Source organism: Triturus cristatus, chromosome 6, assembly GCF_964204655.1.
Source record: "Triturus cristatus chromosome 6, aTriCri1.1, whole genome shotgun sequence".
Lineage (NCBI taxonomy): Eukaryota > Metazoa > Chordata > Amphibia > Caudata > Salamandridae > Triturus > Triturus cristatus.
Window position 1 is genome coordinate 1,241,575,131 of NC_140589.1, and position 25,917 is coordinate 1,241,601,047.

The 25,917-nt window shown below is 49.8% G+C and overlaps 1 protein-coding gene across 1 annotated transcript in view; it reads left to right on the plus strand.

Moving 5' to 3' along the window:
• The window catches only part of BIRC6 (baculoviral IAP repeat containing 6), a 1,973,616-nt gene that overhangs the window by 1,486,724 nt on the left and 460,975 nt on the right, over positions 1-25,917 (plus strand). The window contains exon 57 of the mRNA XM_085609819.1: positions 15,710-15,839. Coding sequence (XP_085465945.1) covers positions 15,710-15,839 — 130 coding nt within the window. The remainder of the gene's footprint in view (positions 1-15,709; positions 15,840-25,917) is intronic.

The window sequence follows — 25,917 nt, forward strand, 5'->3', positions numbered from 1 at the left end:
TTGGTCTGACACTGTTCCTGAGTTTAATAATTTTGTTTCTTATTTAAATTCAGTTCAACCACACCTGAAGTTCACATCCACCATACATGATTCATGCATCGCCTTTTTAGATCTTAACATCTCACATGATGATGGGAAACTCTATACCTCATTGCACAGGAAACCAACTGAGCGTAATACGTTACTCGCTTATAACAGTCATCACTCTCGTGCCCTGAGAGATGGATTGCCTCATGGACAATTCTTGCGAATACGTCGCAATTGTACCAAAAAAGATGACTATATGAGAGAGGCATACATTCTGCGAGACAAACTGTTGTCTAGGGGATACCCGAAAAAATTAGTGAAGAACTCTCTGAAAAGAGCTTGGTTTTGCCCCAGAGAGACACTACTCATTCCTAAAGTGAAAACCAAGGTAGACAAATTAATCTGTGTCACCACGTTTGGTATACATACGAATGCTATTCGAAAATTGGTCACAAAAAATTGGCACATTATTCAAAACATAGACTCCAGCATTGACACACCAATGTTTGCCTTTAAAAGAGGCAAAAATATTAAAGATCACCTTGTAAGATCATCAATGGAGAGTCCATGCCAAAATATGAGATCATTGGAATCGACCTGGGGCCTACCAGATGTTAAAGGTCACTATAAGTGTGGCAACTGTGTCGCCTGTGAATTTACAGCAAATACCAAAAAATTCACTCATGGAAAGGTCGATCAACAACTAGATTTTTTTGCCAACTGCAATACAAAAAATGTGGTATACTGTATACTGTGTCCCTGTGGGCTACCATATATTGGACAAACCCAACAAATTGTTAAAGCACGCATAGGGCAACACCGCAGTAGGATTAGGAATTCTGTTCTCAATGCCCCACTGGTTAATCACTTTGAAGAGAAAGGCCACACGGCAAATGACATTCGCTGGCAAGTAATAGACAAAGTGATTGCTCCGAAAAGAGGTGGAGACTTATCGCAGATATTGCAACGACTAGAGTGTCGTTGGATTGAACGCACTAACTCCATAATGCAAGGGCTGAATTCAGCTGAGGAATGGCGTGGGTTTATTACTACCCTCACCTAATCAGTGTTGCTTGCGTACTCAGTATGTCTCCCAACACACCCTTTCCAATACAGCTCTAACTAAAATTTCAAAGATGATCCTTCGTGCTTCCACATGATTGGCCCAAATTATACATGTGTAATAATAGGTTATGTATAGTCTGTAGGATTAGAGATCTATTGTCATATGGGTTCCACAGCTATGAAAAAAACAAATGTACAGTAATATAATGTTTTTTTATTGAAGAGTTAACCACTGTTGGAGGCACATATTGGCTTTGATAAGAAAACTAAATTAAGCCTTCTTGTAGTATATGTCATGCATTTGCATTATTGTTTTATCTTTTCAAAATAGTCAGTAACATACCCTTACCATTGTCTTGGCGTTGGACCTTTATGAATGTTATAGGTGTTCACTGTATATTGTTCAAAAAATCGAAGTAATTGACATTGATATATGCCATAACTGATGAACGAACGAGAAACCTGATACTAGTAACCATTGTAATTTCTGTGTCTATTGTTAATGAAATCATGTCATCGTTATAATATTTGATTTAAGTCCCGCAACTCCATTGACAGAAACACAACTGATCGCTCAGCGTCGTAGGACGTAGTACTGCTCTTATTCAGATTAATGACTCTGAACACTAATAACTTTATTTACCACCTTTGAAATCACGTTATCCAGACCGATAGTATTTTAAGTCCCGTTATTCCATTGACATAAATACAATTAATGACTTAGCGTTGTAGGACGTAGCGCAGCTCTTACTTAGTTCAATGTCTCTGAATACAAATAACTTTATTCACAACCCTCGAAATCACGTTATCAAGATCAATAGTAGTTGCTGGTTACTAGGCAACGTCACACGCCTCCCCCCACCGGCACATTATTGTTGGACACCCTAGATTGGCCGTTCACTAGCGAATCGGGTTTAAGTATTCCCTTATCCCGACCAACCGCTGTGATCGTACCAAGCAGACAGGACTTTGTTTGCCTGCTGCAGTACTTCTCGGGATATTCATATACCCGGAAGCAGGAAAAGAGGTAGGAGCAGCGTTTTTAGTTTTCGGCATAGGTCATTTATAGACTTGATAGGTTATTTCCCTCGCATGAGTTGACTATATCATCGTCCTCCTTTTTATATATTTTTGGAATAGTTGACTGGACTCGTGAACACGAAGCGACAGCTACACAGCAGTTTGGAGCTTCCGTAGGTGTTGTACATTAATAGACCCTTACATCGCGCTAAATCAAAAGCATACAGAATAATAGTGGGCAACTGCCTCCGTGTGAGTCTTTTCTCACAGGGGTAAGTAAAAACTTGCGTATTTCCTTGATAATAAGTAAATGGACAATGGTTTTGACAATAATGGTTTTTCTCGTTCTCACGCAGCACCCGGCTGGGTACCTGTGAGTATTTTATCTTTTCACCTTGAGCACGGTGTCACTGTACACTTACACGCTAGACCTGTCCCGGACGATAAGGTAGATAGGCTTATTACTTATATTCCTCCACCAATTCAATTCCTTTCTTTGAGACAATTGATCTCCTTTTTGACACATATTTTCCTTATCCCCCTTTTTAGGTGTCCCTATATTAGACAGTCCTGACGAGACCCTTTAAATTGGAATAGGGTCGAAATGCCGTTGACGTGATAGGCAAATCACTAAATCAACACTTAGAATGTTTAAGTGTTGCTAATTTGAATTATTAATTGTTTGTGATTGCCTTTGTAAAGAGAAATGGAAACCTTGTTTGTATGTCGCATTTTATGTTATTTGTCTGTTTAGGTTTTTTTTCATTGGGACACTAATTTGTAATTTGTAATTTGTATGTTTAATGTCAATCTGTATTGTGTATTTATGTCCACTTCCTATGTAAATATTCTCGTAATATAAAAGAAAAACATTCTTCACAAAAAAGACCTAACGTGTATGGCTTTGCCTTTTCTTCTGACATCTCTCGTAACCCCCTTTTTTTGATTATTATTATAGAATACATACTGTATTGATAAGTATTAATCCACACGAGCTATTGTTTCCTTACAACACATAATACCCAGGCTCCTTGTGGGTAGGGTCTCCTTGTTTCCCAATCAAACCACAATGTGGAGCCATCACAACAAAACTGAGGAGCGCATGGGAACAGTGTGCGAAAAAACCAGAGAAACAAGAAGAGAGAGAGACAAAAGTGAGGAACGGCACCAGGTGGCACGAGGCTACAACAGGAAAGCCAAAGCAGGAAGAGAGCAGACCACCTCTGAGGAACAACCGTGCAAGCCAGGTGGGAGCACCAGGTAGCACAAAAGCACCAAAAGGTCACATCAGGAAAGCCACAGCAGGGAAAGCATAAAGCACCCCTCCGTGGAACAACCGTGCAAGCCAAGGCGAGAGCCAGGCTGGAGGCACAAGCAGCGGAAAGCGCTGGAAGAGAAAGAGACAGCAACCATAGACCACACAGCAAAGGGCCACAAGCCCGGAACGGAGGAGCAACCACAATCCATCCCCAGACCACACAGTCAAGGAAGCCCAGAACCTCGGAAAGGAGTAGGAGGCCAAGGACAGGCAAAAGAACCCCCAGCGGAGAAGACCGCAAGGGGATCGGAAAGAGCAACAAACAAAGGGAAAAGGAGCAAAGGCAGGCCCCTACACTGGAGAGAACCCAGCTGGAGGGAAGCCCGACGGGCAGAAAACGAAAAGGACCCCCATAGAAGACAAGCCACCCAGAGGGAGGCGATGGCAGAAAACCAAGCTGAGGGTCCTCGCAGAACGGGGAGGATGGGTGGGTCGTGAAGGAATCTGCGGCTAGAATCGTCTCTACCAGATACATTGTTACCGAAGGTAAGTAACTTGTACATCTGATAGACTACTAGCCATTCCTTAACGTAGAATAGATACCCTAGCCATACCCAGAAGGGAGGAGGGCCTGCGAGAGAGCCTCCCCAGCAGGAGAGACACAGGGCCCCAGTAGGGGACATGGCATAAGAAGGAAAAGGTCAGGATATCGTAAGCCCAACCAAGGGAGAGCGCCCAACACCCTGCAGGGGCAGACAGCATCCCAAAAGCCTCAAGGAACACAAGGGCCACCTCAAACCTAGGGAGAAGAGGGTAGAGCCAGAGGCAGGGCCCACTGGAAGAAATACAGGCACAGAGATAGGGAAGAGCTGAAAACACCTTGGTCGCAAGCAGCGGGCAAGGCCGGAACGGCGATGCCGCGGAAGAAAAAAAGCACCGTTGCGCGAAGCCCCAGCGGAACCAGAGGCAGGGATGCAAGGAAACACAGCAAGATCACAACGGTGGAGGAGAACAAGCAGTCCTGCGCGGGCATGCGCTGCCAGCAACAGGCAACACCCCGGAACAGCGCACCTAGGAAAAGGCAGACGCCAGCCGAAGGCAGAGGCCAGGGAGGACCAGGACACACACTGACCATGAAGAAGTGGAGAACCCGGTAGAAAATAAGAGAGAGATGGAGGACGGGCCCAAGCCGGCCACCAAAACACAGTGGCCAAGGAAAGCCAAACCCCCTGGAACATCAGGCAGAGGACCAAGCCAGAACACAGGAGAAAGGTGCGGAACCGCCACAACATGATGTCGCAGACAGCAGGCCAGACCGGCCAAGCGACGTGGCGACAAGAAGGACGGACCTAGCGCAAGCAGCACGAAGACAAGAGGCAAGAAGATCGCACCTGCGACATACCGTGACGCCAAGGAGAGCAAGGAACCCGAAAGGGTGACCACACCTCCCCAGCACATGACAGAGCTATGTAATAGCTAGAAGTACCCCAGATAGGGTAGGTTACGTCCCAAGAACCATGGGAACACCTCTTAGGAAAAAATGTCCGCAGCAGAAGACAAAACATAAAAACCTGCAGAAAATACCCGCAGACTGCTTACCAAGCAGACAATCAAGAAGAGACAGAAGGCCTAATCGAAGGGCCTACCGGGCTTAGCAACAGCCAAAACCACAAGTCAACAAAGGGCCGAACCAGCAGCCAACCGCACCAAGGGCCCAACAAAAGGGCCCTAAGGCACATCAACCAGACAGAACACACAACCTGGGCTACGCCACAGGAAAACAACGAGAGAACACCTCCCAAAACACAGACCGACAGTAAGGTCACTGAGGGGGAGGAGGAAGGAGGAGGACGAAGCCCCACAAGAAACCTCTGAATGGCAGAATCTGCAGGGGCGTGGAACAACAGAGCGCCATCAAAGGGAAGGTCAACCAGCCGTTCTCTAACGTACTCAGGGAAAACACTAGCCCGTAGCCAGAAATGTCGACGAAGGGCCACTGAAGTAGCCATAGTACGACCAAGCACCTCCGAAACGTCCAGAGCCGAGTGCAGAATAAACGCTGCCAGCTCCCCGCCATCCAACACATGGTGCCGCAGATCAACTCAGGCACCCTTCTGAGAAGCGGAAGACAGAAGGGACTCCGCCGAGTACTACAAGCAAGAAGTGGCTCTGGCCAACACGCAAAGAGTGTTAAGGGCCCGCAAAGCAGCACTGGAGGAGACGAAGAGGTTGCGCCCCCAGGAATCCAACCAGCGAGCCTCCCGCGACGGGGGAGACAACACCGATAGCAAGGAGGGAAAGGCAGTCTGTAAAAGAGGGCCCCTGGTAGAAGGGTGGAGGGAAAGACAGGCTGGATCATGCAGAGCAGGACGGTGGCGGTGCAGAAGAGGCTGGGGCACCGGGTCCCCCGTGGCAGGACGCCCCCAGGCCCCCAAAAGAGAATTGTGGAGCGCAGCCTCGAAGGGAAGAAGCAGCTCCCATCCACAGAGCACTGTTGGAGAACCTCCAGCAGATGATCCGTGGGGAAATGGGCAGCTGGATCGCCCATGCGCAAGATGCCTGCAGCCATGGAAACAGCCCGAGCGAAGGCAGCACTCGCCTCCGTAGGACCCTACGGCGGGGAAAGCAGTTCCTCCGTGGGAGACTGCTGCAAGCTCGAAAAGGGGGAGGGGGGGACCGATGAATGGGGAACCTGAGGCGCCTCTGGTGAAGACTGCGGGTGCGGTGACGGCGAAGAGCTGTCCTTAGAAGACGCCGGGGAAAAAGCCACGACGCTGCGACCCGTCTCCGGAGAAAAGGGAAACAAACATCTGCTGAACCTCAGGAGAAGAGGGGGCCTCTGAAGACGAATCAACGACCCGATGTCGGACCGGCACCATAGAGTCCGCCACCGGCGTCAAGTCAACGTCGACCGGTGCCGAAGAGGACCCTGGAACGACCTCCGCCACAACGTGCGGCGCGGGGCGGGACGCTGGGGCGGCCAAGGAACGGTGCCGAAAAGGCGTCAATTCGACCTCCGACGAGGCAGCCGCCTGCGTGGAGGAACGAGGGGGGCCTGGAGACACGCCCCGACCCCTAGCTGGCGCCTGAGCGGCGTCACCTTGGCCTCGGACAAGGCCGCCGCCTGCCCAGAGGACCGAGGGGGACTCGAGGACGCGCCCCGAGCCCCGACAACCTCCCACGACACCACAGGGACCCCCACGGGGGTTTGCGGCGAGGCAGAGGTGCCTTGGTCCGAAGGAGGGAACCCCGAAGGTCCGCACCCCGACGGCACCACATCCTCCGAACCTGGATCCGAACCTGTCGGGGCCGGAGCCGCCGGCGACGCCACAGGAGTCCCCGCACGCGGCAAGAGATCCGCAGATGTCCCAGGAAGAGAAGGAGAAGAAGGAAGAGCCAAAGAGGCCTGCAAGGCCGCCGCATAGGCATCCATCTGGGCTCTGGCCGCCCCGTGCTGGGTAACGGCGGATAGGGTGGTGACGCGCTGGGCCGCACCACGCGCGGAGAACCCATGCTCCCAACAGGCCGGGGACCAGGCCTCGGGGACAAACTGCGACACTTACCAACAGGTGAGCGACTCCCTTGCGGCGTGGGAGAAGGACGGAGACGGAAGCGGCGGTTCTTGAAGCCGTCCGCGGGGGACGGACGCGACGACGCCGACCTGGACATGCGTGCCGAAGGAGTTTAATCCGGCACTCCCACTGGGATTTCGGCTTCATTTGCTGACACGCATAGCAGTCCGTTGAGTGGTGGTGCTCCCCCAAACACCACATACATATGGGATGAGAATCCGTCGCCGACATCTGGCGTGCGCAATACAAGCACGTTTTTGAAGCCTGAAGGCATTAGCACACTGTACCCAAGAAAACGCTAAGCGTAAAAAGAAGGCCTGAAACAGGCCAGGTACACGATCCTGGTCCGCGGAGGACATCGGGTGGAGTCGCGTGGTACCTTTCCCCAGCGCGCAGAGATGCTGGGCAAGAAAGTTTTACGGGTCCAGTCTCACACCTGGGGATAATTCTACGTTAAGGAATCTGCGGCTAGTAGTCTCTATCAGATAAATCGTTACCCAAACCACAAGTTCAGGTGAGCATCAACGTGGACATATCCCTTACCTATTGTGGCGCCTCATGAAGAATCTCACCATTCCTGGTCATTGATCCCTTCAGGAGTTCCTCTTACATATCAGTCTGTTGTAGTTCAGTTAGCTCTCCAAATCTTCCAAACCCATATTCACAAAAAGGCAGTACTAGTTTGTGGACAGTACAACCACCATGTATTGCCTACAAATTAAGGGAGCTTGCATTTACCACAATTATCCAATTATCAGCATCGCTCGCCGGAATCGGGGACAGGTAAGTCTAGGCGCCATTAAAAGTCAAAAAGCGACGTCGCTCTTCCTCTACCCCTCACCGGTCGTGGGATGCGGTGGAGGGGGCGGGCGGTCACTCTCCCTCGGCTCTGTTGTTGCCTGCCGCCTACCCACCTTTTCTGGGACCTCACGCGACTTCGGAAGAGGTGCAGGCTTTCGTGTCAGCCTTGCTCTATTTGTTTTCCCCCTCAGGTCCCTCTGGAGCACCTTCGGGCCCCGCGGATCCGTTCAGTGGGTCTGCCTCCGTGCCGCCGCCTTTGGCCTCAGCTACGCCGGCACGATACCCTGCGGCGCCGCCGCTGACACCAGACGACACCGGTATCTTACCCCCCCATTCCATTTCTTGGTGGGGAGTTTCTCCCATTTCCCCTGGCACCTCATCCTTACTGGCCTCTTCAGCAACCGGTGGACAAAGGGGAGTACTGGGAGGGGACTGAGGACCCTCTTGCAGCTCAATCATCGAATGAGCCTGAATGGGAAGGCGACGTGGAGGGTCCAGTAGATATGGATTTTTCTCCACACCCTGGTACACTGTCCCCTTCTTCCGTGGCTACGGAGGAGGTTGGAACTTTTTCAGTTGTGTTGCATCAGGCAGCTGAGGCTCTTAACCTTGAGCTCCCTTCTGTACCTATCAGTCCAATCTCCTGACTGCGGTGCTGCAGCCACAGTCCTCCTCTGCGGAGCCGTTGCTGCCCTTCAATGAGGCGCTTACTGATATCCTGTTGAGCACCTGGCACAAAGCTAATACAGGAGTTCCTGTAGACAAGGGTGTGGCACGCCGCCATCGCCAGGCGCCGATCGATCCCAGCTTTCTCACTCAACACCCGACGCCTGAGAGTCTGGTTGTCCAGGCTTCTGCCTCGCGGAGTGCATTCCCTTCTGCTCCACCGGACAAGGAATCTAGGAAACTGGAGCAGTTTGGGAAAAAGATTTTCACATCTGCCAGTTCCGGGTTGCGAGCGGTGAATACTGCGTGCCGGTTGGGCTGCTATTCCCATTCTGTTTGGGATACCGTGGCACAGGTGCTGTCTCAGTGCCCTGTGGAGGCACGGGCGGTTCTCTCCCAGGCCATTACAGAGGGAAGAGATGATGCTAAATTTACCATCTGTTGTAGGCTTGACACGACCGATTCTCTCGGCAGGGCACTTTCCACGACGGTGGCGCAGCGACGTTACGCTTGGCTTAGAACTACTGGCTTCTGCGGGGATGTCCAGAACACCCTGCTGGACATGCCCTTCGATGGCACGCGCCTCTGGCACACGCCTCTTTGGTGACAAGGCAGATAGCACCCTGGAACGCTTTAAGGACTCTCGAGCTACGGCCCAGTCCTTGGGTCTCGCCACCATGCCTACTCCCTCGGGGTCCTCTTTTCGCTCCTTTCGAGGTCAGGGTCGAGGCGCCCAGGCGCGTTCCTTTCAAACCTCCAAGCATGCGCAGCCGCAGTCTTGGCACAGCTCCGGGCGTGGGGCCCGCCGTGGTGGGTCCCGAAGACAGCGTGCAGGTCAGTCCACCACCGCCCCTGCCGCCGCTGTCTCAAAACCTTCCTAGTCCGGTGTTTCAGGCCCACCAGAAGCCAGTGGGTGGCAGGATTCGTCATCACCTTCCCCACTGCCGCACCATCACCTCAGACAGGTGGGTTCTGCTAATAGGCCGAAGGGGCTACTCCCTCCCCTTCGAGTCTACCCTCCAGCCATGCCCCCTAAGTACCACCGCATGTCGGGGGATCACTTAGCACTTCTCCAGCAGAAAGTTGCGACCCTCTTGTCCAAGGGGGCCATCGAGCGCGTTCCAATGCCAGAAGTAGGTTGTGGTTATTATTCCCACTACTTCGTGGTTCCGAAGAAGGACAAGGGCCTGCGTCCTATCTTGGACCTCCGGAACGTCAACCGCTTCCTCCGGAAGTAGAAGTTCAAGATGCTCACGCTGCACAGGTCTTGTCTGCCCTAGACCCGCAAGACTGGCTGGTAGTGCTGGACTTGCAGGATGCTTACTTTCATATACCCATCATGCCGGCCCACCGGCACTACCTACGGTTCACGGTAGGCCACAAGCACTTTCAGTTCACCGTGCTCCCTTTCGGCCTTTCCAGGGCTCCTCGAGTGTTCACGAAAGTGATGGCGGTGGTCGCAGCTCATATGCGCAGATCACGGGTTTCAGTCTTCCCCTATGTCGACGACTGGCTGTTGAAGGCGGGCTTGCCCCAGGCAGTAGTCTCCCACCTCCAGACTACGGCCGATCTCCTGCATTTGCTGGGGTTTTCCATCAATATGCATAAGTCGCACCTGATTCCCTCTCATAAGCTCCTCTTCATCGGAGCGATTCTGGACACAGCGCAGTTTCGGGTATATCCTCCCAAACAGCGAGTCTGGGACATTCGGGCTATGATTTCGGCCCTGGTCCTGGGTTTCGGTCAGAAAGACCCTGAGGCTGCTGGGCCTCATGGCCTCGTGCATCCTGCTGATCTATCATGCCAGATGGCATATGCAGGCTCTGCAGTGGGACCTAAAGTTCCAGTGGACGCAGCATCGGGGGAACCTGTCTGACTACGTCCAGATCTCGGAGGGCACTGCACAGGACTTGCAGTGGTGGCTCACGGACCAACGTTGGGTCAGCGGCAGATCCCTCTCCCTTCCCCAACCGGAGCACACAGTAGTGACAGATGCGTCCCTCCTGGGATGGGGCGGCGACATGGGAGAGGCGGAGATCAGAGGCCTCTGGTCTCCGGCGGAGTCCAAGCTCCATATCAACCTTTTGGAGCTCAGGGCGATCCTACTTCCACTGAAAGCATTCCTTCACTCTGTCAAGGGGAGAGTAGCGCAGGTGTTCACAGACAACACCACCGCCATGTGGTACTGCAACAAGCAGGGTGGGGTGCAGTCGTGGACCCTATGGAGGCTCTACGTCTCTGGACGTGGCTGGAACGTCAAGGCATTTCCTTGGTGGTTCAACACCTGGCAGGTACCCTGAACACCAGGGTGGACGAACTCAACCGCAGGTGCATGTTGGATCACGAATGGTGTCTCACTCAGAGGTGGCACAAGGTCTCTTTCAGCAGTGGGGAGAACCTTGGTTAGATCTATTCGCCACCGAAGAGAACGCGCAATGTCAGCAGTTCTGCGCATTGGAGTTTCCAAGGCGACACTCGGTCGGAGATGCTTTTCGTCGCGAGTGGAGTTGCGGTCTATTGTACGCCTTTCCTCCTATACCACTTCTGCCCAGAGAGCTGAAGAAGATCAGACGCGAGCGGGCCCAAGTCATTCTTGTGGTACCGGACTGGGCTCGAAAAGTTTGGTATCCCGAGCTACTCCGTATGAGCATGGATCCCCCGATCCGACTGCCTCTTCGGGAGGATCTCCTGTCGCAGCAACAGGGGACGGACCTCCACCCGAACCTGTCAAGCCTCCATCTCCTTGCGTGAATATTGAGAGGCGACAGCTGATTCCATTTGACATGCCTCCCGAAGTCTGTAATGTGATTCTGGCAGCCAGGCGTCCCTCCACTAAAACGGTATACGCCTGATGGTGGAAAGAATTTGTGGCATGGTGCACAGCGAAATCTGTAGATCCTCTTGCTGCGCCACTTTCTGAGGTCCTTTTATTGCTTCTCTCTTTGGCCCAGCAGGGCTCTGCTCTGGGCACTATGAAGGGCTACCTTTCTGCTCTTTCAGCCTTTCTTAGGCTGCCTGATCAACCCTCTGTTCAAGTCCCCGGTTGTTAATAGATTTCTCAAAGGCATTACTCACCTTTTTCCTCCTATTCCTTTTGTGATGCCGCAATGGCCTTGAACCTGGTTCTCACATACTGGATGTGCGCTCCTTTTGAGCCTCTTCATAACTGTCCTTTGCGGTTATTCACTTTGAAAACTGTCTTCCTGGTGGCCATCACCTCCGCTCGGCGGGTAAGTGAACTCCAAGCTCTTTCCTGCAAACCTTTTCTGGCGATTCATCCGGACAAGGTTGTGCTTCGACCTCGCCCATCCTTTCTACCGAAAGTAGTCTCTGCCTTTCATCTTGGACAAACTGTCACTCTGCCTACCTTCTTTCCGCCTCCGCACCCTTCGAGAGAAGAGGAGAGGCTCCACTGTCTGGACCCAAAAGGTGCGCTTTCGTTCTATCTCAACCGCACACAACAGTTCCGGGTGGATCACCAGCTCTTTGTTGGCTACGTGGGCGCGAAGAAAGGCCGGGCTGTGCAGAAGCAAACATTTCCCAATGGGTTGTCTTGTGCGTTAAAGCCTGTTACTCTCTGGCTAAAAAGGAACCTCCGGTTATGCTCCGCGCCCATTCTACCAAGGCTACGGCAACTACTACAGCGTTGGGGACGCGGTGTCCCCGTGCAAGACATCTGTCAGGCGGCCACTTGGGCCTCGTTGCATACTTTCACTAAGCACTATTGCCTTGACAGTCAGGTCCGGAGAGACGACTTCTTTGGCCGTTCAGTTCTCCGTGACTTTCTGGTGTAATTTCACTTCGCAGACCCACCACCAGGGTTGGTATTGCTTGGGTATGTATTCTAAGGTAAGGAATCTATCACTTTCAGATGCACAAGTTACTTACTTGTGTAACGATATATCTGTAAGAGACATTAGTTAGTGATAGATTCATTACCGCTCACCCATCCTCCCCGTTCTGCGAACTGTTCTCTAAGGTTCAGGTCTTCCCTTTTCAGGACCCTAGTTCTATTGCACCAGTAGTCGGTCTCTGGCATGGCTCTGCGCTTCTGGCGCGGATAAGTTGTGTACAGAACTGACGTCAGCGCGCGTGGGTGTGTCTAAGTAGCTCCGACGACGTCATCTCGCCGGCTGCGACGCCAGCGACGTACGCGGAGCCGGACAACGCCTACCGATGCGCAGGGGTACTGCTGACAAAAATTTCCGGATCCAGTCTGACGCCTGGGGATATTCTAAGGTAAGGAATCTATCACTAACTAATGTCTCTTACAGATATATTGTTACACAAGTAAGTAACTTGTGCATCTCCTCTTTTGGAGATATACATTCATCCACATAAGAAATTACTCTAGCATCCAGATTAACACTTGTGAGCAGCAAGGTCAGTTGTATCCCAAACTCAGGTCTACTAATTTGGGAAGCTGGCACCTGCAGTCCTAGAAATTGGGTACCTGCACCTGCCTCAAGAATATATGCACAGGAAGATAGAACACCTACTGTGCAGTCACGTTATCCAGCTACTTGAGCCACTTTGTCCTTTACTGTACTATTCAAAACAGAACTTCTCACAATCACTATTAAACACATTGGCCCTGATTACAATTGTGCCATTTTTTGGTGCAAGAACACTGGAGGGCTGTAATCCCCAATTCCGGTCGGTATCCCATACCACAAACCAGCTATTCTGAGTTTTCTCTCTGGAATGAGCACTAACTGCACAGACCCAGAAGTACTGGGATCTTTACCCAGCATTTTCCCACATTCCGGGGTGAAAAATGCTGATATTTTCCTCCTCTTCAGAGTGTCGTACCAAGCAGGGTTGTGGGTGAATGGGAGAGTTAGGTGCGGTGGAGACCCGTGGGTTCAGGGCAGCCTTCAGTTTGTATGGTGGGAGCATTGTGTACTTCATCATGCTCCTGAAAGGGTCAGGCTGAGGATGAGGATCGGTGTAGCCAGGCCTGAAACTACTGTGCCCATAGCTTGCGGACTCGATAATTTCTGGCATGGAGACACTTGTAATTGCAGGTGATGTGATTCTACCCAAAGTTATCTCTGCAGGTGAAATTGAGTTGTTCTTAAGCAGGGCCATTGCCCGCTGCCTGCTTCAATTACAAAAAGGTTTGGATTGCACCTCTATACATAAACTTCTAGTGGCAATGGCTGTAAACCGTCAAAACAGACAACATCATTCTTGTTTAAGAATCTGTCATAAAGACTTGTTTCAAAGGGGTATCTATCCCAGTGTAACCTTAACTCCTCTGTGGGATTTCCGTATAGTCCTCAATACGTCAATGGTGGTACCTTTCGTGCTCTCTACAGTTCTCCTTGTGAAAGCTAGTTTCCTATGTTGCTGTAATTTCTCTCTGGAGTTTGAGTCAACTTCAAGCTCCTTCAGTGTAGGAACTGTACATGCTAGCCCACAAAGACAGATTACTACTGCGCACACATCTTTGGTTTGTGCACAAGGTAGTCTTGTCTTTTATTCTAGTCTGTGTACTTTTATCCACAGAAGCAGTCTTGTTTGTAAGAAAGGGGATCTTTATTTTGCATGCCCCACCCCCTTTGGATTGTGGACTGCTGCTGCTATTTGTTTTACTCTGAAGTGCACTGGGCCCTGCTGACCAGGTCCTAGTGCATGTGCTCTGGGCCCCTCAAAGTGTATGTGCAATTGACTAATCCCTAATTGGCATATTTAACTTACCTGTAAGTCCCTAGTATATGGTACAAAGTCTATCCAGGGCTAGTAAGTTAAATGTCACCAGTGAAATGTTCATATTCTTTTGTGTGTTATGATCTGCCTTGATTTGGCAAATAGGATGCCTCTAGAGGAAATCACAACTTTTTCCAACTGCACTTGAGTGGCTGCGTCACTTTTTCAAAGTGCTTTTGCAATGTGGTCATCTTCCTCATGTTTTATACTCATCACTAGTTAGACACTGATTTCAAAGCATACATTTGTTTTATACATGCTGTCTTGCAGCATGTGTAGCTTAAGTAGTTGCATTTTCCCACACATCTTGTTTCTTCTGCCATTTGGCGACCTCCTGCACGAAATACAATTTTGCACCTAGTTGTGGTCCGTATCCGTTGTTTGTCTACGAAACAGACGCGCAATTGAAGCGGAGTGTTTGGATATAGATAGATAGATAGATAGATAGATAGATAGATAGATAGATAGATAGATAGATAGAGAAAGTTTATTGCAGATTAGTTTGTGCTTACTTTTTAGGGAGATCGTTCTCCTTAAAGTGTATCAAAAGCTTCATTGTTCGTCTATCGCTGATCTGTACCCCAGTGCCGTTCAGATGGTGATGTCCCTACCTCTCTAGTGTGGGTAAGTAAATTATAAATGTGAGACGCAAGCCATGAATGACATATGAGCTAAGAAAGGTAGCATTACCTTGAGTTTCAAGAGGAAAACACTGTGTGCCCCAGTCTGCTTAGTCAGGATTAATGGAACAAATTGAGTACGGTGACAATCTCTAGCTCTCCACTATTGCAGTGCGAAGCTCTTGGTCTTCATGAAGATGTTTTTTATCGGAATTAGGCTTAGCTCTCTAGGTTGTATGTGGACTTTAAGCTCATTTGATTTGGAAACAGTGGGTTGTTAGCTAAATGTAGCACTGGTGAGTGACATATTGTGGTGCCTGTGTAAGTGGCTAGATAAAGCCAAATCTGATAAATATGTCACCTATTCATTATAGGCAATTTGCCTAGGCAACTAATGCACCAGCACTGTAGCAGAAGAGGAGGAAGGGTATGCTGCGTTTTCTACTAATAAATGAGGCAATGCATATAGCAAGTTATTTGCCAACTGCTCTCGTTCTGCTTAAATTGTAGCTTCAGGTCCGGAATAGAGAATCCGCCTTTGCTGTATGGAATTATGAGCAAATTATGCCTATGCATGGCCTCATAGTGGTATTTTATTGAACAATCATATTTTTCTTACCTTCGGTTTGGCATGGGGAAAAGTTGTTGGAACTGATGTGACGGAGGCTCGGACTTTGTCTTTCTAGAAGTTGAATGTTGCCTTTAGTTGAAGTGCATGGACCTATTCTACTCTATTAAGTCAACTTTAGCCTCCATCCTGATCCACGTGTGAGTCTGTTAGAAGCTCTACAACTTAACTCTACCTTTGCTGTCTATTTGTAAAAATGGTGATTCTGCAGGAAGATAAATAATCGCCACAACACAATTCACGAACATAAGTTATGTACTTAGTTCGGTTTATTTGAATATATCTGTTTTATTTGTACCTGTATAATCTAAAGCTGTTATTTCTTGTTTTTCTTTGGTAGCTGTATAAAGGTAGAATTAATGCTACCAGCCATGTGATTCAACATCCAATGTATGGAGCAGGACACAAATTCCGCACTATTCACTTGCCTATTTCCACAACGTTGGCTGAAGTACTTGACCGTGTCTCAGGCAAGTTTGTAATCGCATGCAAGTTTTTTTAATGGCTAACCGGAAAAAGCACCTCTGTTTTACAATTTTAGTATTCAGTTTGAGTTTTTATATATTACTGCCAGCCAATGTGTATCCACAGCTCGGAGCGCTGTTGAGGTATGTGAAATCCTGACCGAAAAGAGACAGTATCAAAAAGATTGCATTTTTTGCCAATAGGGTTTACATGTTTCTAACATTCTTTTATTTAATTTTTTCATTTATTTATTTATTAACATTTTGGACACATGTCCAGCAGTACACATGCAGTAAATGGTAGAACATGCCTGATACTAGAGTTTACGTATAGCAGCATCCAGAATTGCATGAATAAACAGCAAACATTGTATACACATCGACCACGACCAGCAAGGACCTTGCGACTATACAGGGCCATATTAAAGCAATCATAATTCATGCATTGTTACAAAATCACAAGTGTTGGGGAGTGCAACTGGAAGCGAATGGTATGAACAGCTGTAAATGTCTCATGCAGTGCCGTCAGCAGCGTCCGGGTGTTCCAGGAGATAGGCCTGTAGTGGAGCCCAGATGTCCCGAGGGCGTGATGTGATAAGGGGAAGTTCAGCATATGTGTATGTTTGATCCTGCCAGAAAAGTATGTCTTTAATCCACTCCTTAAACTTAGGTGCCCTGCCTCGCCCCCATCGACATGCCAGTCGTCTTTTAGCTAGTAGGAGGCCAAAGGAGACGAATTTGCATTGTGCTTCGGCCAGCTGCTCCGTGTAACCAAAAAGGGCCAGCATGGAAGACAATTGGAGCGTTATGGTAGTCATTTGTTCCAATGCTGTAATAACCTGACCTCAGTAGGCATGAACAACATGACACTCCCAGGCCAAATAGAGGAAGTCTGCCGACCCCGCCCCGCATCTACCACAAGTGTCTGTATCACGCAGTTTGTATCTACACATTTTGGTCGGGGTATAGTATGTGCAGTGCAGAAATTTATAATGAGTGATACGTAATCGGCTGCTAGAAGAAACCTGCTCCATTTGGGCACAGCAATACGCCCATTGGTTATCGGGGATGTCGTGTCCCAAAAATATCCCATCTAGCTCTGGCGAGGCATGGGCGTAGAACCGAACCAGTGTAAAGGCTATGGTATAATGTGGAGACTAAGTGTGAGGGCGTGTCTGCGCGTAGTATTGCTCGTAAGGGGACAACCTCCTGAGGATCAAGTGGATATGGGGGGTGTAATCTTTTACACCTTGTCTCAATCGGATGTAGAGGAAGATATCCATGGGGGATGGGGAATGTTTTGAGAACAGTTGTTGCATTGTGCGAAATTTCCCCTGCAAATAAAGATGTCCCCAGCTTGCGATGCCATGCTTAACTCTGGTCTTTTTAAAAAACCCTTCTTGTAGGACTGGCATTTTGGCATGGTAAACAAGTGGGAGCAGAAGAGAGTAGAGCATAGGGGCATGTAGGCGTTGAGCGATTTGTTGCCACGGTCTCACCGTACAGTCAACAGTCGTTGGGTCTGTCACCCGAAGAGTAATTGCGGTCAGTATGGCTCCGTCTAATGGAAAAGGGTTTTCTAACCAAGGCTCAGCCGCTACATGAGGTGTGTATCTAGGAGGGTGGAACCAATAATGCGCGTAGTGAGCCTGTGTGCATAAGTAATAAAGTTAAAAGTTAGGAATATCCAGCCCTCCCTGGGAGTATGGCCTAGTGAGGGTTTCCCAGTTAAGCTGCGATTGCTTGCCACACCATGTAAGTCGTATCCGCTCCGAGCGGAGTGTGGAGAAAAAAAACCTGTCCGGGTTATATGGAATATTTAGGAACAAATATAGTTATTTGGGGAGGATGACCATTTTTATGAGAGAGATGCGACCTGCAATGGAAAGCGGTAAAGCGATCCATCTTGTAATACTACCAGTGATGTGATCCATGGCTTTGCCATAATTTAGTTGCATCAGTTCTTCACAAGCAGTATGTATGTATATTCCCAAATATTTCACGTTGGAATCACACCATTCGATGGGGAAGTCAGGAGTGAATTCTGTAACTGAACTTGTGAGGGGGAAAATCTGGGATTTTGCCCAATTAATATTTATACCGGAGAGGCCGCCAAAGCGCACAAATTCTCGCAACAGTGGATTGAGATTTTGGAGTTGTTCTCTGACATACAAGGTAACATAGTCAGCATAGAGGGATATGAGTATTGGGCGAAGGTAACAGCGTAGAGCTTTGTCTTGGTGGTTCTGCCTGATTTTGGCCATAAGAGGTTCTTCTGCTAACGCAAATAGGAGCGGAGATAAAGGGCAACCTTGACGGGTTCCGCGAGTGATGGGAAAGGAGGAGGAAGTATGGCCATTAATTAAGATCTTTGCTACTGGAGCTGTGTATAGAAGCCTTATCCATGCAAGAAATCCTTTCGGGAGACCCATATTTTGGAGGATGGGGAATAGATAGTCCCACTCAACTGAGTCAAAGACCTTGGTGGCGTCCAAAAAGACCACCACCAGAGCCAGCTGTGAATCCACAGTTTGCAAAATGGAGAAGAGCGTGCGGAGGTTATGGGACGTCGATCTGCCGGGAACGAATCCGGCCTGGTCTGGGAGAACCAGCTTCTCCATCAGGAGGCTAAGCCTTTTAGCGAGTATTTTAGCCAAGATTTTGGCGTCGGAGTTGATGAGAATGTTTCTAATTTTTTTCTGTTAGACAAATATGTTAAGTTTTAAAAAACTTACATTATAAACTTTCACCTGTATCTCAGTTTGCTGTTTAGGTTCGGTTTCTTTCCAATTAAAACATTTCCTTTACAGGCTATGGGGATATTTTCTTTCCATATTGTAGGAGAGTAGGGTCTGCTATCCTATGGTCACCCCAAATTTTTGCTTTTTGCTTCACTGGTTTTTGACATATTGAGGCTGTGGGCCTGCTAATCAGACCCCCAGCCTGCTGTTCTCTCTACTAAATTGACACTATGCACCATAGGTGCATAACCAATTGGAAGTGGATCACCCTGTGAGCCCCTGTACCAGTGTGTTCGAGGCATGTGGGCTGCTGAATTCATATCTGTGCATAGATCGCCGCCTAGTGTTGGGTCCGGATGTTTGCACGTTGTTGTCCTGGAAGAGTCTTCGAAGTATCCTGAGATAGGTGACTCCTCCCCTGGACCACAGTGCGCATGGGCATCCTCTCCATCCTCAGATTGTTTTTTTCCGCCATTGGGTTCGGATGTGCTTATCTTGACTCAAGTTAGGAAAAACTTTTTTCAGGCCAAAAGGCCTTTAGTTCGCGTCGGTACTGTTCCCGATCGGTATCGATAGTTACTTGTTAGTTTACTAACTTCAAGAACAACTTTTTCGCATCATCTCCGACCATCGACCCCACATCGACGATGGAATCGAGGACACCATTCAAGCGGTGTCCTGTTTGCAATGCGAAATATCCCCATGTCGACGTCCACCCGGTGTGCAACAAATGCCTTTCACCGGATCACGACGAATCCACATGTATGGCCTGTGCCCGATTCCGATCCAAAAAGACTCTCCGGAATCGACGAGCAGCGAGACTTGAAGCGCAGCAAGCGGCACCGGCCCCGACCAACATCTTCAGCGCCGAGGACGAAGATGTGGAAGGCGTGGAGAACCTACCCTCCAGCCCCGCTTCCGAACACGATTCCGGATCGGAAGACATCGAAGAACAACTCTTTCACAGGAAAGAAGCCGACACCGAGGTAGGAGACTACGATGAGGCCTTAGGGGCCGAAGAAAGTAGCTCCGGTGACGAGCAAGGCCTACCCGTACAGACGGAGGATATCCCAGTGCGTCAGTCTATGGCTCCGGTCGAGGGATCGCCTTCGGGCCTTACCCAAGACCTATCCCGCAGTTCTTCGGCCCCGCCCTCTGGCCCGGCCTCGGACATTCAGCGACAGCCATTAGTACCCAAAACGACTGGTTTCCCTTCCTCGAAACCGAAACCAAAAGTCGGATCGGTTCCACAGAAACCGAAACTGAAACTGACACTGGTCGGATCGAAGCCCACTACACCTTCGACGCCAGCCAAACCCGTCTGCACCGACCGCACCAAACGGGACTTCGGTGCCGAACTCGCAGCAGCCGACGTCGGCGCCGACACACGGAAAAAGGCCATCGGTACCGCCAAACCACCTCGGCCCCCGGCACCGAAACAATCGGCTCCGGCCACGAAGGTCAAAATGGCCGCTGCGTCGCACACCACTTCGAAAGCAGCACCGAAGGCCCAATCATCGACGCCGTCGACAGCTACTACCTCTCCTCGACTCGATGACCCCGTGGCCCCAAAGAAGTCCAAGCCTGCCTCTACAGAACCGCTCGGCGCCAAAGAACCGTCGGCGTTCCAGGTGCGACAAGTTGCAGCGTCCTTGCAACGCATCAAAGAAAAGGCAGCCCTCCAGGACACGTCAGGCTCCGAGCCGAAAAAAGCTCAAAAAGCTTCTCCAGCACCACCCAACATCACTTTTGGCCTGCCGCCATCCACGGCGCCCAAACTGTTCGAAATCAGAACACGTGTCACCCAAACTAGGATCACACCTGCCGAACGCTCTCCTACGGAGACGTCACCATCCCACATCATCGATGCCGACACCGGCAGAATTATGCTCCACAAGCGGAGAATATCTTCCGAGCAAGCTTTGGACTCCTACCGGATCCCGCTAAAGACAAAGCTGCCAGCGGATTCGGAACCGGTTCTTTACGAGCGTATCCATACCTCTTACCCAGATCCACAGCCCTTCTCTCCAACACCCTCCGAAACCGACGTTTTGGAGGACTACATGGGTGACGACGTCCCCTACCCCAGAGAGATGGACCCTGAAGGCCAACAGGACCCTGACCAGGCTTGGGATGACCCTGTAGACCCGGGTGCACCTATGGATACACAGGACACGCAGCTATATGGCGCAAAAACGTCTCCCACAGAGGACACTGCCGCATTCAACGCCCTCATTGAACGTGCTGCGGCCAATCATGGTGTGCAACTCCACTCTGACACAATTGAGGACGATTTTCTAATGGATACTTTCGCATCCTCAGAAAGGAATATCAAAACTCTACCCATGTTGAAAGGTGTCCTCAAACCAGCAAAGGACATTTTCAAAGAACCCACCAGGGCAAGAGTGATAAACCCCAGGATCGACAAAAAATATAGGTCGGCGCCTGGGGACCCTACGTACATTAGAGGCCAGTTGCCTCTGGATTCCATCGTAGTCGCTAATGCTCGCAAACGGGCGCACTCGCTGACAACTGGGGATGCTCCTCCCCCGGACAAAGAGTCCAAGGTGCTAGAGACCTCCGGCAAACGGGTTGCAGCCCAGGCAGCTAACATATGGCGTATTGCCAATACTCAGGCGCTCCTAGCTCGCTACGATCGCGCACACTATGACACATTAGAAACCTTACTCCAACATCTCTCTGACCAATACAAAGAGGGAGCAGAGATCCTCATCAGGGAGGGACAACTCCTCACGAACGCATCCATTAAGTGTGCACTGGATGCCGCAGATACAGCTGCCAGAGCAATAAACACTAGCGTCATGTTACGACGACACGTCTGGTTATGAATCTCCGGATTCAAACCTGAGGTTCAAAATAACATCCTCAATCAGCCGGTCAACCCCGACTACTTATTCGGACCAGAGGTTGACACCACCCTAGAAAAAATAAAAAAGGACACAGACACTGCAAAGTCCATGGGGGCTCTCCAAACGCAGACCTTTCGGAGTGGCTCCTTTCGTCGCCCCGGAAATAGAGGAGCAAGTAGAGGACAGGGGTCACAGCAAACCTACAACAAGGGCAACACACAAAGTACCTACGATAAAAACATCCGGGGTGGATATCGTGGCTCAAGCACAAAGGGCAGAGGACGCGGATATGGCAATACCAGGTCCTCCCCCAAGAACAAACAGTGACGCCCTCTCCCTTCCTCCCGACCACATAACACCTGTCGGGGGAAGGCTACAGAGGTTCCTGTCCACGTGGAACTCCATCACCACGGACAGGTGGGTCAAAGATATTATCAAACACGGTTACTGCCTAGAATTAACCTCCACTCCACCCACAATACCACCAAAACACCGTCCTATGTCCTCAGAGCACTTAGCGCTATTACAGCAAAAAGTGCTAAGTATGCTGAAAAAAGGCGCAATAGAGGTCGTACCCGTCCACGAGCAAGGTACGGGTGTGTACTCCCTATACTTCTTAATACCAAAAAAGGACGGGTCACTCAGACCTATACTAGACCTGAGACCCCTCAACCGCTACATTCTCTCAGAGCATTTCCACATGCTCACCCTACAACAAGTCCTCCCGCTGCTCAAACAGGGAGACTTCCTGGCCACGCTAGACCTCAAAGATGCGTATTTCCACATACCCATTCACCCCTCACACAGGAAATATCTCAGGTTCACTATTCAAGGGCAGCACTACCAATTCAAGGTTCTTCCCTTCGGCGTGACAACAGTGCTCAGAGTTTTCACAAAGTGCCTAGCTACTGTGGCTGCACATTTACGGAGGCAACACATTCATGTCTACCCTTACCTGGACGACTGGCTTGTTCAGGCAAAGTCAGCCCAGCAATGTGCCAGCCACATGTCCCGCACCATTCACCTTCTTCACAGTCTGGGGTTCTCACTAAATTACCCGAAATCACATCTCCAACCCGCACACGTACAACAGTACCTAGGTGCGACCATAGACACTCTGGCAGCCACAGCTCAGCCAAATTTAGTGAGGATCAACAGCATGCAAATGCTGATTTCCAAGTTCAAACCCCAACACTCCCTTCCTGCGCGAGTGTTCATGCAGTTGATAGGCATGATGGCCTCCTGCATTTTCATAGTCCCACACGCGAGACTACATATGCGCCCGCTTCAGGAGTGCTTAGCACGTCAATGGAATCAGGCTCACGGGCAACTAAAAGACCTAGTGTTGGTGAGCGGTCGGGCATACAACTCTCTGCATTGGTGGAATCCACAAAACCTTTGCAAGGGCCGACCGTTCCAAGAGCCTGTTCCACAAATAATACTGACAGCGGACGCGTCTCTCCAGGGATGGGGAGCTCATGTACTCAATTACACAGTGCAGGGACTATGGACAATACAACAAAAGAAGATGCACATCAACCTTCTAGAACTGATGGCAATCTTCCTGGCTATGAAAGCATTCAAAGTACACTTGTGCAACAAAGTTGTGTTGATCCGGACGGACAACATGACTGCCATGTACTACATACAGAAGCAGGGAGGAACACACTCTCCACAGTTGTCTCATCTGGCTCAGAGCATGTGGAAGTGGGCCATTCAGAGGAACATGTTCCTCATGGCGGAACACCTCCCCGGCAAGGACAACCAGATGGCGGATCTGCTCAGCAGACACAGCCACCAGATGCACGAGTGGGAGTTACACCCATCAGTACTCCAACCGTACTTCCAGCAGTGGGGTCATCCAGAGATAGACCTATTCGCCACAAGCGAAAACGCAAAATGCCAAAGCTTTGCCGCCAGGTTCCCACATCCGCAGTCGCAGGGCAATGCGATATGGATGAACTGGTCCGGCAGATTTGCGTACGCTTTTCCCCCAGCACCATTGATACCGCTGGTGGCACGCAAACTCAGACAACACTCACTAACACTCGTCCTGGTTGCTCCAACATGGGTACGCCAACCATGGTACACCACCTTTCTCGAACTTTCCGTGGTGCCGCATCAAAGGCTGCGGATCAAACCCGCGCATTTGACGCAGAACCATGGAGAGATTCAGCACCCAGATCCGCAACAGCTGAACCTGGCAATCTGGCTCCTGAAGTCCTAGAGTTTGGCTACCTAAACCTGCCACCTGACTGTATGGACATCATTAAGGAAGCTAGAAGACCCACTACCAGAGCTTGCTATGCAGCCAAATGGAAAAGGTTCGTCATTTATTGCAATAACAATGACATTCACCCGCTAGACGCATCCATCCAAAACATAATTTGTTACCTCTTACACCTATACCGATGCAATCTGGCATACACCTCAATACGTGTCCATTTGACCGCAATATCAGCCTATCTCCAGAACAGGCAGCACCTCTCTTTATTCAGAGTGCCGGCCATCAAAGCATTCTTGGAAGGACTCAAACGAGTAATTCCTGCAAGCCACCCACCAGCTCCAATGTGGAACCTCAACTTGGTCCTCACACGCCTGATTGGTCCACCCTTCGAACCTCTACACTCATGCGAGATTCAATTCCTCACCTGGAAAGTAGCTTTCCTAGTAGCAATCACTTCTTTGAGGAGAGTTAGTGAACTCCAGGCACTAACCGTTCAAGAGCCATTCATACAGGTTCACGCCAACAGGGTCGTACTACGTACCAACCCCAAATTCATGCCCAAGGTGATATCGCAGTTCCACATGAATCAAACTATTGAACTGCCTGTTTTCTTTCAAAACCCACAAACTGTCGCAGAAAGAGCACTCCATGCACTGGATGTAAAGAGAGCCCTCATGTACTATATAGACAGGACTAAAGTCTTTAGGAAAACAAAACAACTTTTCGTTGCCTTTGCCCCACACCACAAAGGTAACGCCATCTCCAACGCAGGTATAGCCAGATGGATCGTTAAATGTATTCAAATTTGCTATCAAAAGGCTAAACGCACATTAACGATTCCCCCACGAGCCCACTCAACACGTAAGTTAGGGGCCTCCATGGCTTTCCTGGGAAACATTCCTTTGCATGATATATGTAGAGCAGCCACCTGGTCCACTACACATACATTTACCAAACACTATTGTGTAGATGTGCAATCAAAACAGCAAGCAGCTGTAGGACAGGCTGTTCTCAAAACTCTTTTTCAGACCGCTGCAGCTGGCACTGGTAGCCGCCGCTAATAGAGGGTACTGCTATATATTCTATGCACAGATATGAATTCAGCAGCCCACATGCCTCGAACTGAATATGCTACTTACCAGTATGCATCTGTTCTTGGCATGTAGGGCTGCTGACATTCATATCGCCCACCCTCCTCCCCGGCGCCTGTAGCAGCTGCAGCTCTCAGAATTACTGTAAGCATGGTCATCACTTTCTGTATCTACTCCATCACTGCCACAATGGCGAAAAACAATCTGAGGATGGAGAGGATGCCCATGCGCACTGTGGTCCAGGGGAGGAGACACCTATCTCAGGATACTTCGAAGACTCTTCCAGGACAACAACGTGCAAACATCCGGACCCAACACTAGGCGGCGATCTATGCACAGATATGAATGTCAGCAGCCCTACATGCCAAGAACAGATGCATACTGGTAAGTAGCATATTCAACACTAGGTACCCAGGGCATTGGTGTATCTAAGGCCTACCAGGGGCTGAAGCATGTATTATGCCACCCCTGGCCTGGCCTAGCAATTTGACACAACTGGCTGATCACTCAGCTGGGGTAAGTTGGTGTAACCACCTCTTACTTAGGTGTAGTATACCTATACCTAACCTTAAATGGGACACATGTTAACCTATAAGTCACTCCTATGGCAGGCCTTAACAATCCTGAAGGCAGAGTGCTTGGTTCCATGTGAGATGGTGCTCTGGCATGAGCTGAGCCTGTCTGCAGTGGTCGGAACAACTTCCTTCTACCGTTTCCAGATATCGCCATACCATATACTCTTAAGTGCATTATGAACCTCGCGGTTAAATGCTAACTTTGGGGTGGCTTTATCAAAACATGTCGAGTAAGGTGTCATACGAATTGGAATACTAACCCCTCGCCAATTCTGGCGACGGGGTTAGCCTTCCACCCTTCTAGAGGGACACGACATGTACAGTACCTGAAACCCGGGTAAAATCAGACATAGCCTCAGCTCCACAAAATGGATGCTGCCACCACAGACACAAGTCTGCCCTCCTGCTGCTGGGAGTCCTTCCAGCTTGGGAGACGTGGACAAAGGGTTTCCTGCCAGGGGAGGTGCGTGCACCACCCCAGACAGGATTTTGTGTATTGGTCAGGTAGGGCTTGAATGGAATCAGACATGCCTGAGGCTCACAAGGAGCCTCGGTGCATATGCCAGTTCAAACCGGTCCT